This window comes from Euwallacea similis, chromosome 3 (genome assembly GCF_039881205.1).
Source record: "Euwallacea similis isolate ESF13 chromosome 3, ESF131.1, whole genome shotgun sequence".
Lineage (NCBI taxonomy): Eukaryota > Metazoa > Arthropoda > Insecta > Coleoptera > Curculionidae > Euwallacea > Euwallacea similis.
In genome coordinates this window covers 3127292-3141161 of record NC_089611.1, presented here as the reverse complement: position 1 = coordinate 3141161, position 13870 = coordinate 3127292, and the positions used below count along the sequence as shown (strand labels likewise).

The window sequence follows — 13870 nt, the reverse complement described above, 5'->3', positions numbered from 1 at the left end:
ACACCTTTATGATAACTATTCATAAAATTAGTGGTAGATTCTTCCGTCCACTCCATTAAAACTGGTTATTTTTAACCAGTTGCAAAATTTTTATACCTATTTTTAGGTACAGAAAATAAATCGTGGCCGTATTGCAGAAATCTGTTCAGACATGCAGCAATGCGGTGCAACACCAGCGCGTGCGCCTTATTTCTTTGCTGTAACAGATTACGCGAAGCTGTTACACAGTACCGTCCATACTTGGTGCGGGACAATGCTACGTTACAGCATTCTGGTTCATATTTGTATCTGCCTTTAAAATCTCTATTTTAATAGTATATTATCGGAAGGGTATATAATAAAGGCTCTTATCCTCCCAAAATATATGCACGCTATATCCCCCTGTAAACAGTGAAATCGGCCCCATCTGTTTTGTAAAGTTTTACCATCAAATAACAGTTTTCCAGTAATTAACCAAAGATTTAAGTTATATTGATACTTATGGAGATGTTTCCAACTTACAACAATAACAGATCTCTCTTGACTTCTAAGTCGAATCTACTTTGGTATAACTGACTGAGTACTTACCACGTTTCCACACAAGCTCAATTCGTTCTGAAAACGATTCCAGTATTGGCATTTGCGTGAGTTTTCATACTGATTTTCATTTTGTTTTCAATTCGGTTTTGAAACTTTCAACTTTGAAAGCGAATTAAATTGAATCCAGATTGAAATTTTGACAAAAGACAAAGACGACTGACTGCTATCAAAGTAGTCATTGGACAGTGCCGTTAAAATAATAAAATATCATGAAAAAAAAAAACAAATAAGTGTAATATTATAGTCAGTTTTTAAAAAAGGCAATTGAGTTGACATTTGATAAATCTGGCATATTTCCCTTGGTTTCAAACTTTAGGCAAAACGAGATTGAAATCGAAATGAAAACAAGTGTACATGACTAAATTCAATACTGAAAACATTTTCAATTCCCATGGAAACGTAGTAATTTGAGAACTAATGGATAGTATGCAAATCTATCTAAACATGCCGAAGAATTGGTGTACCAAAGAGTACAAAGCAGCCAGTCCACTCCAGACACTGAGTAAGATGAACAGCGTCTTTACTCCTATCAGAAGGTCGTCTGACATCTTATATGCCTTGAAGATTCTCAATTCCACATATATAGAGGCGAGGCCCAATGCGAAAGCTGCTAACCCCAGGAAATTGTGGATAAATTTAGCTACTATTGGTCGAACAAAGGTGCAAAATGTCCTGGTATTGGCCGCGATTACTCCTAGGAGGAGGGAGACGAAAATCAGGATCCAGGAGACCAGACCTGATGGGAAAATTTCCTTTCAGATAAAACTTAGATAAATTTCAAAATTAATACCATAAATGCTGTGCTTGCTTATAAAATGGCGTTCCTTGAATTTGTTCTTGTCGTGGATTTCTACTGCTATCCCGATGGTAACAAAAACAGCACTGATGATGAGGAGGATTCCGTGGATTTTATTTCGCTTGGTTCGGGGGATGTACAGGGTTGTAACGTTGTCCTCGGAGAATAGTATTATGGAGATTGCCATTAAGGGAATGTACTGTAATTTAAAAGAAAGTTAAAAATTAAAGAAAAATTATTGACGGATATAGTCTCACGTTTAAAAAAATGTCTGTAACCTCAGAGAATAACGAGGAGAGAAAATAAAATAAAGAAATTAAAGAAAATACTCATCTACTAACAGCTAACTTCCAAGAATATAAACGATCTAAATAATAGATATATAAAAAAATACGTAACGTATTTGGGATATCAGAAATTATCTACAAAATTCGATTTTTGCAGTTTGAACGCCATTTGGAAAACATCAGGGATATAATAAACAAAAGAGAATAGAGTCAAAAATTAGAGAATATTGCTCACTGTGACTGTCAACGTTTGATATTATAATATCTGTAAGCTTATGCAAAGGGTTCAAGTACATCACATGCGTGACTTCAACCGATATTGAGAAGTCATGGAATTTTTCATATAAGATGAATTTCGAAACTCACTCGATTGTTCGAAGCCGAACGATGTCGAGGTGATAACATCGTTCAATCAACTGCAGTCAGTGTGGGGTAAATTACGATTAACGCGAAGCTACACATTCTTTGAATCGTGTCTAAAAATTCCTATAATTTTCTTTGTTCAAATCTGGCTTTTAATTACGATGAATTATTACTAATACTTATTTCATGTGAGTCTATTGAAATAAATTACCTTTATCCACCGATTAAATACTTTACAAAAAGCCATCCTATGTAAATGCCTCCATTATTTCTCAGCTTTTAGCACTTTGTATCTTAAAAACAAGTAGTTTCGAGTTTTCTTAAAGATTAGCTTTTTTAAACAGTGTTTCGTCAAAAATTTAGATGTTGAATATCGCCGCAGGTATCAGTATAATTTTTTAGTACTAAGTTGAACTAAAAAAAGATTTTGTTTTTAGTAAAATTTTGATAAAAGTCTGCGTTAGTTTTAGTAATTTTTCAACCATAACTTTTGAAATTTGAATAATAAGAACTAAAATGTGTTTTTTTTTGTTGTTTTTTTGTCCCGGAAATGTGCTCTTTTTATAGGAAAAGGTAGAAAAAGACTACAGAAAAATCGATAAAATGCAGGGGCATTGCAGAGAATATGAAGATTTCTAGAACGTACAGAACCAGTAAACTGATGGACCATCTGGACCACAAGGACGTATGTTGGATAAAAATGAATTCCAAAGGTAATTCTATATGTAATTCTTGCAAAAATAGTTTATAGAGGCACAGATAACGGAGCCGTTTTTTTTTCAAATAGTGAATGAAAAAGCAGATATTTAATTATAAGTTACATGCAATAATCAGCGAGGTAAATATAATTCCCGTCAAAATCACTCTTGGGTGACTAGATCCTTAAACTTTTTCTCCGAAAACTTACCGCAGCAGTACTCAACACCAAATGAGTGGTAAAAATTGTATCACTAGAGTGGTCAAAAAAGAACCAAAACAGCACTAGGGTAAGAGTAGCCATTAGCTGGTAATAGAGAGTGTTGAGTATCCATCTGAACCTTTGCAATGTGGTCACATTTACTCTAGTAGTAGTCTTGTGTTTTGGGGCTAAGTGCGTGGTCGACGATGTAGTAATGCTACTTATGGTGGTCGTAGAAGCGGATTCCTCACCCATGTTGCTAAAGTTCAGCTACTGACAAAGACTAAAACGCATTACGAGCAAACTCAGTGATTTTAAACTCTCTTGAAGTAGATATAAAAGCTCCCTCCATTGGAGAAAGTACGTCAAGTGGGCGGATTCATGATGGGGAAGTCACATTTTATATTAATTTTTTTGAGTGGAAAGTGGAGATTGGTTCTGCTCAGAGGTGATGACGCAACATTCTCATTTGGCTCAGCTCAAATAATGTCTCATGGTCTTTCTGGCTATCATATGAGGAGAGACTACATAAAGAAAAAAATTGACGTAATTTACTGTAGTTTCCACCGGGGATTATAATGTGAAGAATCACTTAGTGACATCCTCTAAACTCAATTTTTTGTCGCCTCCCTCTTTTAGATCTTTGTTCCATCGAAGAATCTTCTCTTCTTTTGTTCAATTTGAGCCGTCTGAAGGTTTCTTAGCTTAAGCTAAGGTTTCCTTTATTCTCTAATCAGCCAGTAACAGTCACGTACATACGTCAATTATCAAAACATTCTTTTAATCACGTAGAGTTAGCTAATCTGTGAAAATTTAGAAGTGTCTCTACTTAGTGTTATGTATTATACGTTTTTGGCTCAAGTGGGTATATTTTCTAATCGACCTTTTGCTGCTTTGCCTCAGTCGGTTCAGTTTATGCATTGTCAAGTTCGTGATTTTTTTGGCCTGTGGATGAAGATTCGAAATCGATAAAGTTACTAGTATTTTCGCCTAAAAAAAATCTTGAGTTTGACGTAGTGAATTTGTTGTATCATCCGGAAGTAACGTGCTGAACACAGAAAAGTTGTTTGTGCTTGAAAGTGATGTTGATGGCAATTGAAAATCATTCAAAACATTCATTGTCATCGCGTGATTTTTGATTCACTTAAAAAAAACTCCGTTTTTTACGATTAAAGCTGATGATTTTTTGAAGAAATTGCGGCAAAGTATCTGGTGCGACCCTGTTTTCTGATATCTAAATTCAGCCAAAAGAAAACACTTCGGACTTCTCTCCTGGTACTCAGGAAATTTAAGAAATAGCATAATCTTATTGTCTAAGCAAATCTACTTGATAGGTCCTTAGATATCACTTCTCCTATGGAGCAATGTACACATAAAATTTCCACATTGCCTAAAGCCATTAACGTGTTATCAGTACTCACTTTAAATTGCGTGATAACAGCTTTTTCAAAAATTTTTATAGTAATAAAGTGTGCCTGATACGCCCTAGGTTTTCATTGAATGAATGGATAAATTTATTCAATTATTGATAACAATATTTATAACCTACTATTCGCATGAAATCCATATTGCGTCATACACCCCTGGTTTTTATTTTTAACATACATATTTGACCAAACGAAAAAGAGTTTAAAATGTTGTCTTGTCCATTGACGTTCACTGCAACATCAGTATTTATGCAATTTTTGAATTTCTTAATAGTAAAGGTTTTTGAAAAAAGGAGAGGAATGAATTTCGGGCAAATTGAAGTTGTGTAACTTCATGCCACGTAGGTCTCTAGTTTTCCCATATCAACGCGCTGTAATTTTTAATTTATTACACATTCTGACCAATTCAGAAAGCATTGTTGTGCATTTATATACCCATCTCTTCTCTGGTTTTCACTGACTGAAAGAAATCAATTTATCTAATTTGGAAATTGATTAAAACATGCCTCCTTGATGCAAGAAGGATGGAAAACCATTGTGGGAGCAAGTTTTCGATAAGGTAGCAACTTCTAGAACATTCTCGAAATGTCTAGAATTTTCTCGAATTTCGGACGAATTTCATTAGGAATTATTGCGAATTTACTGGCATCATTCAACATATTAAGTTCTAAAATAGGTACTAACTAGTTCAAGAACTACCACAGTAATTCCTCAAATCTAGACAAAATTCAGTATAACGCGTATAAATCTGCGAATTATCTTAAATATAACAGGAATAGAGGTCCAGAGTACAATGTAGATAACCCCCCAATATAAGAAGTAATAGAGCATCTTGGGTTCAGACACATTTTCAATGACCTGCAGCTTTCTGAATAGAGAATTAAGTCCTGTCCAGAAGGATATTAAACCCAGTAAATTGTGGATTAAAGGCATCCGTGCCGAGTTGAGGCACCACTTTAATACTGAAATTGCTACTGAAAGTAGCATCAGGAAATAGGATGTTAAACCTAAAAAAAATATATATATATATTGAATTTTATGTTCGTTTTCGTACAAGGACCTAAAACTCCATGAAGCACTGCAAAATGCTTTCTTCCATCATATACCTTAGCGATAAATTCCGATCCTATTCCCAGGGTTACAGAAACTAGACTGGAAGATAGGAGTATTACATGGATTGGTAACCTTCTGCACTGTTTCCCAATTATGTCGTTTTTGTGAGAAATGTTAATTCCTGCTGCCATCAATGGAACGTACTGAGAATCAACTGAAGCAAATTCTACTAAATAATGAAAGAACCCAACTTACCCCCGCAGTTGTTAGGACTATGTGCCAGAATCTGGATCGGGCGAAGATTTCGTCGTAATAAAACAATATGGAAAATAACAGTATTGTAGTCCAACCGAGAGTAACATAATACAGGATGTTGAGTACTCTTTGGCATCTTTTAAATACGGCTACAATAAGGGATGTAGATAAGGGATTTCCTCACGTGCTATTAAGTCTCAAAGGTACTGCTCAACTTACCATGAAAATCGACCATTATTTTAAACAAAAAATACCGACGTTTGCTGCTCGACTGTGGATATTTGATGCATAGGGGATTCTTTGATATTGGGGGATCCAAGATTTGAAATGAGATTTCGAGGAAAAGACTATCTGCAGGATTTAGATTAGGTGGCCATTTTTAGTTTATCTATCATTGGGTGTAGTGAAAAGAGGAACTTCAGCTCAAACAAAATGTATTTATTGTCATACATAAATCATCCAGATTCAATTCAAATCTGTACTAAACATAGCAGAATATCTCCCTCAAGAAAACCTCCCTTAATTTACAATCCCAGTTACTTAACAGCCGCCAAGCAGCTCCAGATGGTCACATACGCCAAGCCCCCTCGATAAATAGTATCAGACCCGACATTTCGAAAGAAAGTAGGCATCTCAAATATGGATCCGATTCCTATGCCGAAAGCTTCTAAGCCCAGAATGTTGTGGGTGAGTTTGATCAGGATCGGCTTCAGGAATGAGGAGAAAGTTCTAGTGTTGGACTCTATGAGGCCGATTATCATTGAAACGAACTTTAGGAACCAAGAAGCCAGACTTGAAAAAGATTTTATCCATAATTTTTAGATAGTAAAAATGTAAATAATCGATTTCTCCCTATCCTTAACGCCAATTAATATGTTAATTTTTTTAAAGTGCAAATGTAATTGAGCATGCTGGCTGACGTCAACTGTTAAACTATTCGATTTACTTGTGCTATTTTTTTTTAAACGAAAATACACATGCTATTGCCATTTACGACATCTGGGGGCTAAAGTGGATTTTTTGCGTCCCTCATTTGTCGCCATTTTTACCCTTATTTCAACATAGCCGATTTGTTTACAAAATTATGTCATTCAGTATACGGAGCAATATTTTTATTTAAAAAAATGACTAACGGAATCGTGCAGATGTCAAATTATTTAACGCGCTTGAGCTATTTTATTTTTAAACAAGACCAAGCTCTATTGCCATACATTTTTGAGATTTTAAATTGAATTTTTGCATTTCTGATTAGTAGTCGCTATTACTTCAAATCGCATCATTCAACAAGCCCTCTTTAATTTTTGTATGAAAAAATCCGATTTACAAGGTGATACGAATGAGGAAACAAAAATGCCTCACCATGTTGTCATTTACAATTTCTTGGATTTAAAGAGTTTTTGCGATTCATATTTGGAAGTTTTGAAGGACTTCCAGCTTTCCACTTCGCGTCAGTTTCTAGGACAATTCGCACAGTGATTGCTGCACAATTAACAGCCAAAAGAGTCCCATGTGTGGTGTATCCTTTGTTCTGGGAACGTGCAGAAAGGCGGTATTATCCTCGGAGAAGAGTTGCTACCATTAAGGGTACATACTGGAAAGGATAAATTGAAGTTTTGTTAAAGCTCCCAAACTCAATTTTCTTAGTAGACAGTATTTTATATGGCTAATTTTCAAACAGCTAATCGTAAAGTGCTTAATCCCACTATCATCTTAAGTTTTATAAGGGATTATTGTGGCTGAAACGTGCCCATTTGCATTGCAAATCGTATTTTGTTTTAAACTTAATTATTGTAACATAATTTGCAGTGCTAGGCAAGTTTTTTTAATATACGAACGTCGTAGTAAAATATCTCAACTACTAATATGTTGACTGAAGTGTCCTAAACGCAGATTAGATAGTAACTTTAAAATAATTAAATCTTTGTTTACTAAGATATGACTGTTTTTCATACCCGTTAAATATAAATTATGATAACATTGGATTGGTCAAGAGTGTTGCATATCGATTGATATCAGCTGCCAAATGACAGTATTGCAGCTTGATTAGTAAATTTAACTATAAATGAGGACATTGGGAGACCTAAACAACCTAAAAAAAAACGATCGATTCTTTTTAATCTCAATTAACATTTTATGTAAAATTTATTGTCACAACTAATTGTTTCTGTAAGTGCATACGGTTGTTACTACGCATTTGGGTTTAGTCGTCGATCGTCGAGTTTGACATAAATATGATATCTTTGTGTATGGACATTTCCTACACTGTATAGAAAATGTTAACGAACTGTTATTTGAAAAGTTTGCAAATTTTCAGTCATATTTTGAAATTTCCCCAAAAATTCCTGAAAAACAGTTTGCGATAATGAAAAGCTTTTTTCTTATATTTTTTCTCTTCAATTTTTCTCAAAATTTTCAGAGGTTGTAATAGTTGTTTTTCCTGGGTTTTTGTCACATTTGAAAAATCTTTTGCCTCTTCTCTATTTTCAGCTGCAAAGAGCGTTAACACGAATCATCCGAAACCTTGAAAATTATGAGAAAGTTGAAGAAATTTTAGCTGTTGTCTCTTTTTCAAAAACTAAGAAATATAAAAAGTGGATTTTTTCATGTCCCAAGTCTCGCGAACACTGATTTCCATAATTGAGAAAACATTATTTCATAGAAACTGAATTTGTTTAAAAACAGATAAAGGTTTCTATAGCAAAGTGAATAAAGGGATTATTTCTTGCAATTCATAAGATCTATGTTTAATAAAGCACAGAGTATCCAATGGAAAAAATAGAATTTTCAGGACATATAGAGAGTTATGACAAAAACTCCTTCGAAAAGCATTGAAAGCATGCTTCTATTTATCCATATATTACTCAAAAACTAAGAGAGATAGGTGCAGGAATTTTTATTTGTGAATTGATCATAATGAGTAGTAAATTCAAAAATCCCATAATATATAGGGTGTTTCCCTAAAAAAGTAGAATTTTAGCGTTTCAAACCAATAAAACACTATTTTAAGAGTTAAATGATAAATATTCAATTTTGTCCAAACCTCTGCACCACCCCACTACAAACTTCCATTAGTTGAGTACTTCAGTAGCGGTCAACAACACCAAATGCCACAATCGTATTCACGTTCGTAAAATTCAAAAAACATCCAAAACATGGCAAAAGTAAGCACAGCCATTATCTGGTAAAACAGCGATTTCAAGAACAGCAAACGTCTCTGGACAGTGATTTGATACCCATTTCAGGAAATTAACATAGTTTTCGATGTCGAAACCTCATTTCTTTTATCTCAGTTCTTGTGAAGTGGTGATTGCTGCCGGCTGACTTCTTACGTGACCCGAAGGTGATTAAATAAATTTAAAAAAAAGAGTTAAAAAAATTATAAAATGCAGTGTCGCAAGTGGTAAGAAAAGGGTATTTACTTCTTATTGGTCTGGTAGTCAAATATCATCAATTGCAATTAATACAATAACCGTATATAAATTATTTATGTATTTAAACAGGTTATCCTTGAGAGGGATTAGCTGTTATTGTCATAAATACGTGACAAAACTATGCAAAATTCTTGCAAGACAATGATGAATTTATTGCTGAAAGGCGTTGAATTGGATCTGACATCTTAAGGAATGCACAAGGTAAAAAATGCAAAAAACTTTCGTCCCTTTGAAAATATATCCTCATGAAGAAAACTCAAGAGTTTCCTTCCGGAGGTTAGTTGAGGATTTGGGTTCCTCATACTTAAAAGAGATAATTGCAGGAAGTAATTACACTATGTAAGCAATGACGAGTGAAACAATCCGATTAACGATTTAAATTTAGCAATTAATTCAACAAAGAATTATACTGATTAACTTAGTAATGCCATTTAGCCTAATCTTGCCTAAAACATACTCCAGTGGCATTCAGGCTCTAGCCGTCCTACTCTCAACAAATTAATTATTATTTATTGGCAGGTTAAATATCTGAAATAATTTCTATTAAGTACAGTAATTAAGCAATGATTTATTTCTTTTCATTAGAAGCATGACTTGCGTATGGGAACAAAGTCGTGACGCGTCGAGCACATTTGCGAAAATTTGGAAATTTCCTTTTCTAAGAATTAAAGAGAAAAATGTTTTTATGCTGCATTTTAACAGATTTTAATCTCAATTTCTCACTCATTGAATTCAAAGCATTATTTCTATAATAAATATGAAACATTAAATTTCCATTGATATATCTATTATCAACAGACAGATATGCGAAAGTAGTGTTTAGCTCATATTGTTTTACGTTTTCGAGATTAAGTGATTATATTTATCTTAAAAAAGGTGTACGTGACTTGTAAGAATTAAAAATAGCTCAGCTCAAATGAGGCCGAAAAATATGAAGTAAAGGCGATAAAATTTAATGCCCACCCTCCATTTTTGTCAGGGATAATTAGCTCTTTAACTAATAAAAAAGATGCAACAAACTTTGAAAAATTCACAAAAACTCTAAATCTCATCAGAGTCCTTAGCAGAGATAATAAATAAGGCCTTTAAAGAGCACATTTGAGAACTTTTTGAGATTTTGAGACCGTCAAATTTCTGAGGTGAGGGATAGAAAAATTTGGAACAGTTTTATTAAGAATTTTTCAGGTTTTAAATAAAAACAACAGCTTATACATACATACTACATAGACTTTTATAGCTTGAAACGTGTATCTATGTACACACGATTGATTTATAGATTCAGCAAACAGCACATGCACACGAGGCACCAAATGAAAACGACTGCATCGATTATCCTTAAATTTTAAACTTTTTTTCATATAACGATAGCACCTCCTACATCCAGGCAAGCCTTAGCAAGTCTGGCACCCTGGGGGAAATTTTTTATTTAATCACCGCCCTCCTTAAAACCGTTACTGCCTACATCTATAGATTTTTATAGGGTAAAACAAATTTACTCTAAGTTGTCAAGCAGATGATACCTAATTTGTTTAAATAAATATAAGAGGGTGTGGGTTTACATAAACGCAGCTCTGCTTATTTAATAAATTAAACTTTATTCAATGACTAAAAGCTGCAGTTTTGTACTTGAAAACTAGAAACACAAGAGAATAATGGCGTAAACCAAGAAGTAAATTATACACAAAAGTACATCGATCAGCTTAGCTATGACGAACCAGTCGGAAGTGGACGAGTTTGTGGGCGTTTCTATATTGGAAATGATCGTATCACCATCTTCCTGTTTTTGAGCAGCTGCCGCGCCCTAAATATCAATCTCAAAGAAAAAAATCAAAACACGTTTAGAACAAACCTTAAACGAACTGTCTGGCAAGAAAATCAACTGTCCGGGCCTGGAGCCGATTAAAACCGAAGCCGTTCCTGCTATCCAATTGGGGCACTGCGACTTGCTTTGCATTAAATTTTTCAAGATGATTGTGAATATCAGACTCATGCCCGAGAGTAATGTTGAATCTCGAGAGATCGTTACTAGAAAATATATACATATATCACCCACTTCATGAGTTAATTATTAAAGAATGCTTACGGAGGCTGGGAAGATCCTCTCCTGTCACCGGAATCATGTAACTTAGATTTTGGACATGGTAGATGTGTGCTACAACTGAGACGCAGCCCAATATAAAGCGGTCTTTATTGAGGGGTGACATGGCCATTGTGGTGATGGTCAACATGATGCAGACTGAAAGAGGAGGGATCAATAATTGTTGTTCTAAGCTTTGATGTAAATTATGAAACGAAAACGACTCAAAAGAAGAGGAGACTAAAATGATGCAGTGACTTGTGCAGTGGCGGATGTATAGCCGAGCAGTTCAGTTGCTGTACGGGGATCACATACCTCAAGATTCGCCACTGATTAGAAAATGCCATCGTTTTATTTATTACTATATCTATTACAGGACCTTTTTAACTCTTAAAAATGAAAGTAATAAATATTCAAAAAGGACAATAAAGTTAATTTCTTTAATTCACCTAAAATTTTCTTGATATCATGGTGAATATACTAGTGTAAACTATTTTTATTTATTTAAAATTCACACGCTATGACGCAATATTTTGCTTTTGCAGCCATTGTATGCAATGCATTGCTTCTTTTCAATACTAATAAAAACAGTAGCGGACAGTTCAATACTCTACGCAGAGGTAGATCCGCTACTGGTCCTACATGTAAGAGACAATGGTGATAGAACTTGTGCTCACTGTGCAAAACAAAGACTATTTACACCAGACCATTTTCATTCCACTTCTGAAATAAAAATCACAAAAATACGTACCCAATAAAGGCAGTACCACATTAAAAACGTGCGTCCCACTGCTGCGCCTGATTTCCAAAATAACATCCACCGAGGGATAGGTATTATTTGGACAACAGGTATAGTTCCCTTTATGAACCACCGCCCTAAACGATACCAACTTCCACTCCCCATCTGACTCCAAATCTTCCGTATCCACTACTGGGTTAAACTAGAACATCTCCCTATAAGCCCACTTGTCCATCAAAATTACGCGCGACACTTACTGGTTTGATCGACAACTCTTCCCCTTTGTGCACCCATGAGCCGAACCTCACAGTGCATTCCTGTGTATCATATGGGTATTTTTTCAGATTGGGGACGCAGAGGGTGTCAAAGTGGAGAGGTGGCACACAAAGTACTGATCCCATGTAGTTCACGGTACACATTGTGTCGCTAATTGCTTTGGGGTCAATCGACTGGTCGTGTCTGAGGTAAAGTATGGTCACATTTCTAAAGGGTAAGAAAAAGGGGTTTACCTGTTGTAAATTGAGATATCTGGGGACCACATGTCATATGACGGCGAAAGATGGATACTTTTGATGCCTTCATAGTCGGCGGGGGTCCAGACCAGGTGCTGGTCGGTCCAGAACTGGGTGATCGAAATGCATATTTTATATCGATAAAACAATGATAAATTTGCTACTTACAACGCTAAACCAGGAATCGACGCTCAACCTGTGATTGAAATGATCCTGAAACTCATTACATTATTGAACGTTCAAAACGTTTCTTGGACTTTCTAACTCACAAAACTGAGGTACTTTAAAAGTAACTTGAAGAGCACTATGGTGGCATTTCTATGGTCCTTGACAGGTCTAATAAGACTATCATAATCGCACAATAGACTCGTCTTAAGTCTGGATGGAGCTGTGGAGCCGGAGCTGGCCGGGCATTTCGACTCCGATTCAAGGGCGTACGCTTGAATTTTTGCAAAGTTAAAAAAAGAAAATAGAGCTTGCAAAACTTTACCTGAGGTAGCTATAAGGGTGGCACAAATGACCGCACGAAGCATCGCTCTAAATGAAATGGAACAAACACTGAGATATTATTGAGGTTGCAACAAGATCCTGTGGAAGCTGCACGCCCATGTATCAAATGATCGTCGGTAATCCCCAAGGGAAATGGTCACTTTAGTCCTTTTACATGATGTTAATTAGGTGAAACAGACGCGAATACTGGCTACTGTGCTAGGTACCTTTTGATGGTTCGGCCGGTATCCAATATTTTATGAAATTGCGCGTTCCGCATAGATACCATACTTCCTCGTCTTTATTATTATTATTATGTCATGGGATCGTTCATTATAGAAATTCAGGTTTTTGAACATATTGTGAACACACCGCTCTATCCAAGCGTAATGCAATGTGTCGTAACCAACTTTTAAACCAATAAAGGGCTTTTTTCATTAAGGGAAAAAATTAATGTAGTTTTGATTTGCTTTCACAGCAACAAAGAAGAAGCAATTAAGGTGCATGATAACGGCGAAATTGTGGAACCGATTTGGTATTTGCGTTGGAGAGCAAATTTGGGTTTTTTGGGGAGGGGAAGCTTGTTGCCGTTATTAAAAAAGAATATAAAAAGTGTTCAATTACATGTAATTACATGGGATTTTGAACAGACTAATATGGGAAATAGAAAACTTGAAAATTTGGATTTGATGATAATGGTTTTGAGGCCAATGGTGTTAAATTACCAAATAAAAAGCCATGATGATAATGAATGAAGTCTGCGCATTTTATATTTTATGGGTATTTATCCAGCGTCATCACACAACACATTGATTACTCTTTTATTTGGTTCAACTTTTTTATTAGTTGGCGAACTAAAGCTCTTTTTTCTTGAGTTTTTTCGACTTCGCCTGCACCATTTTTCCACCGTTTGTAATATCAATTAAAATTTTCTTGTTCACGGTTTTGTCACACTTTTTCAGGG

General features: G+C 35.1%; 4 protein-coding genes across 4 annotated transcripts in view; all 4 read right to left on the bottom strand.

Annotated features, from left to right (window-relative positions):
- The window catches only part of MED8 (mediator complex subunit 8), a 32285-nt gene that overhangs the window by 9510 nt on the left and 8905 nt on the right, over positions 1-13870 (bottom strand). The gene's annotated exons all lie outside the window — the stretch shown is intronic.
- LOC136419775 (transmembrane reductase CYB561D2-like) lies at positions 360-3282 on the bottom strand. The gene is made up of 3 exons (XM_066406314.1): positions 2933-3282; positions 1370-1574; positions 360-1315 (listed from the first exon to the last, which is right to left on the bottom strand). Exons 1-3 carry the CDS (start codon positions 3176-3178, stop codon positions 1014-1016), a joined length of 753 nt encoding a protein of 250 aa, XP_066262411.1. The 5' UTR covers positions 3179-3282; the 3' UTR covers positions 360-1013.
- Positions 5321-5954, bottom strand: LOC136419986 (uncharacterized). Its single transcript, XM_066406600.1, has 4 exons — positions 5878-5954; positions 5659-5807; positions 5457-5606; positions 5321-5357 (listed from the first exon to the last, which is right to left on the bottom strand). Exons 1-4 carry the CDS (start codon positions 5891-5893, stop codon positions 5352-5354), a joined length of 321 nt encoding a protein of 106 aa, XP_066262697.1. The 5' UTR covers positions 5894-5954; the 3' UTR covers positions 5321-5351.
- On the bottom strand, positions 10664-13128 carry LOC136419985 (acetylcholine receptor subunit alpha-like). Its single transcript, XM_066406599.1, has 9 exons — positions 12908-13128; positions 12687-12856; positions 12586-12630; positions 12415-12527; positions 12163-12364; positions 11918-12107; positions 11173-11325; positions 10939-11114; positions 10664-10890 (listed from the first exon to the last, which is right to left on the bottom strand). The coding sequence occupies exons 1-9, from the start codon at positions 12948-12950 to the stop codon at positions 10723-10725; spliced, it is 1260 nt and encodes a 419-aa protein (XP_066262696.1). The 5' UTR covers positions 12951-13128; the 3' UTR covers positions 10664-10722.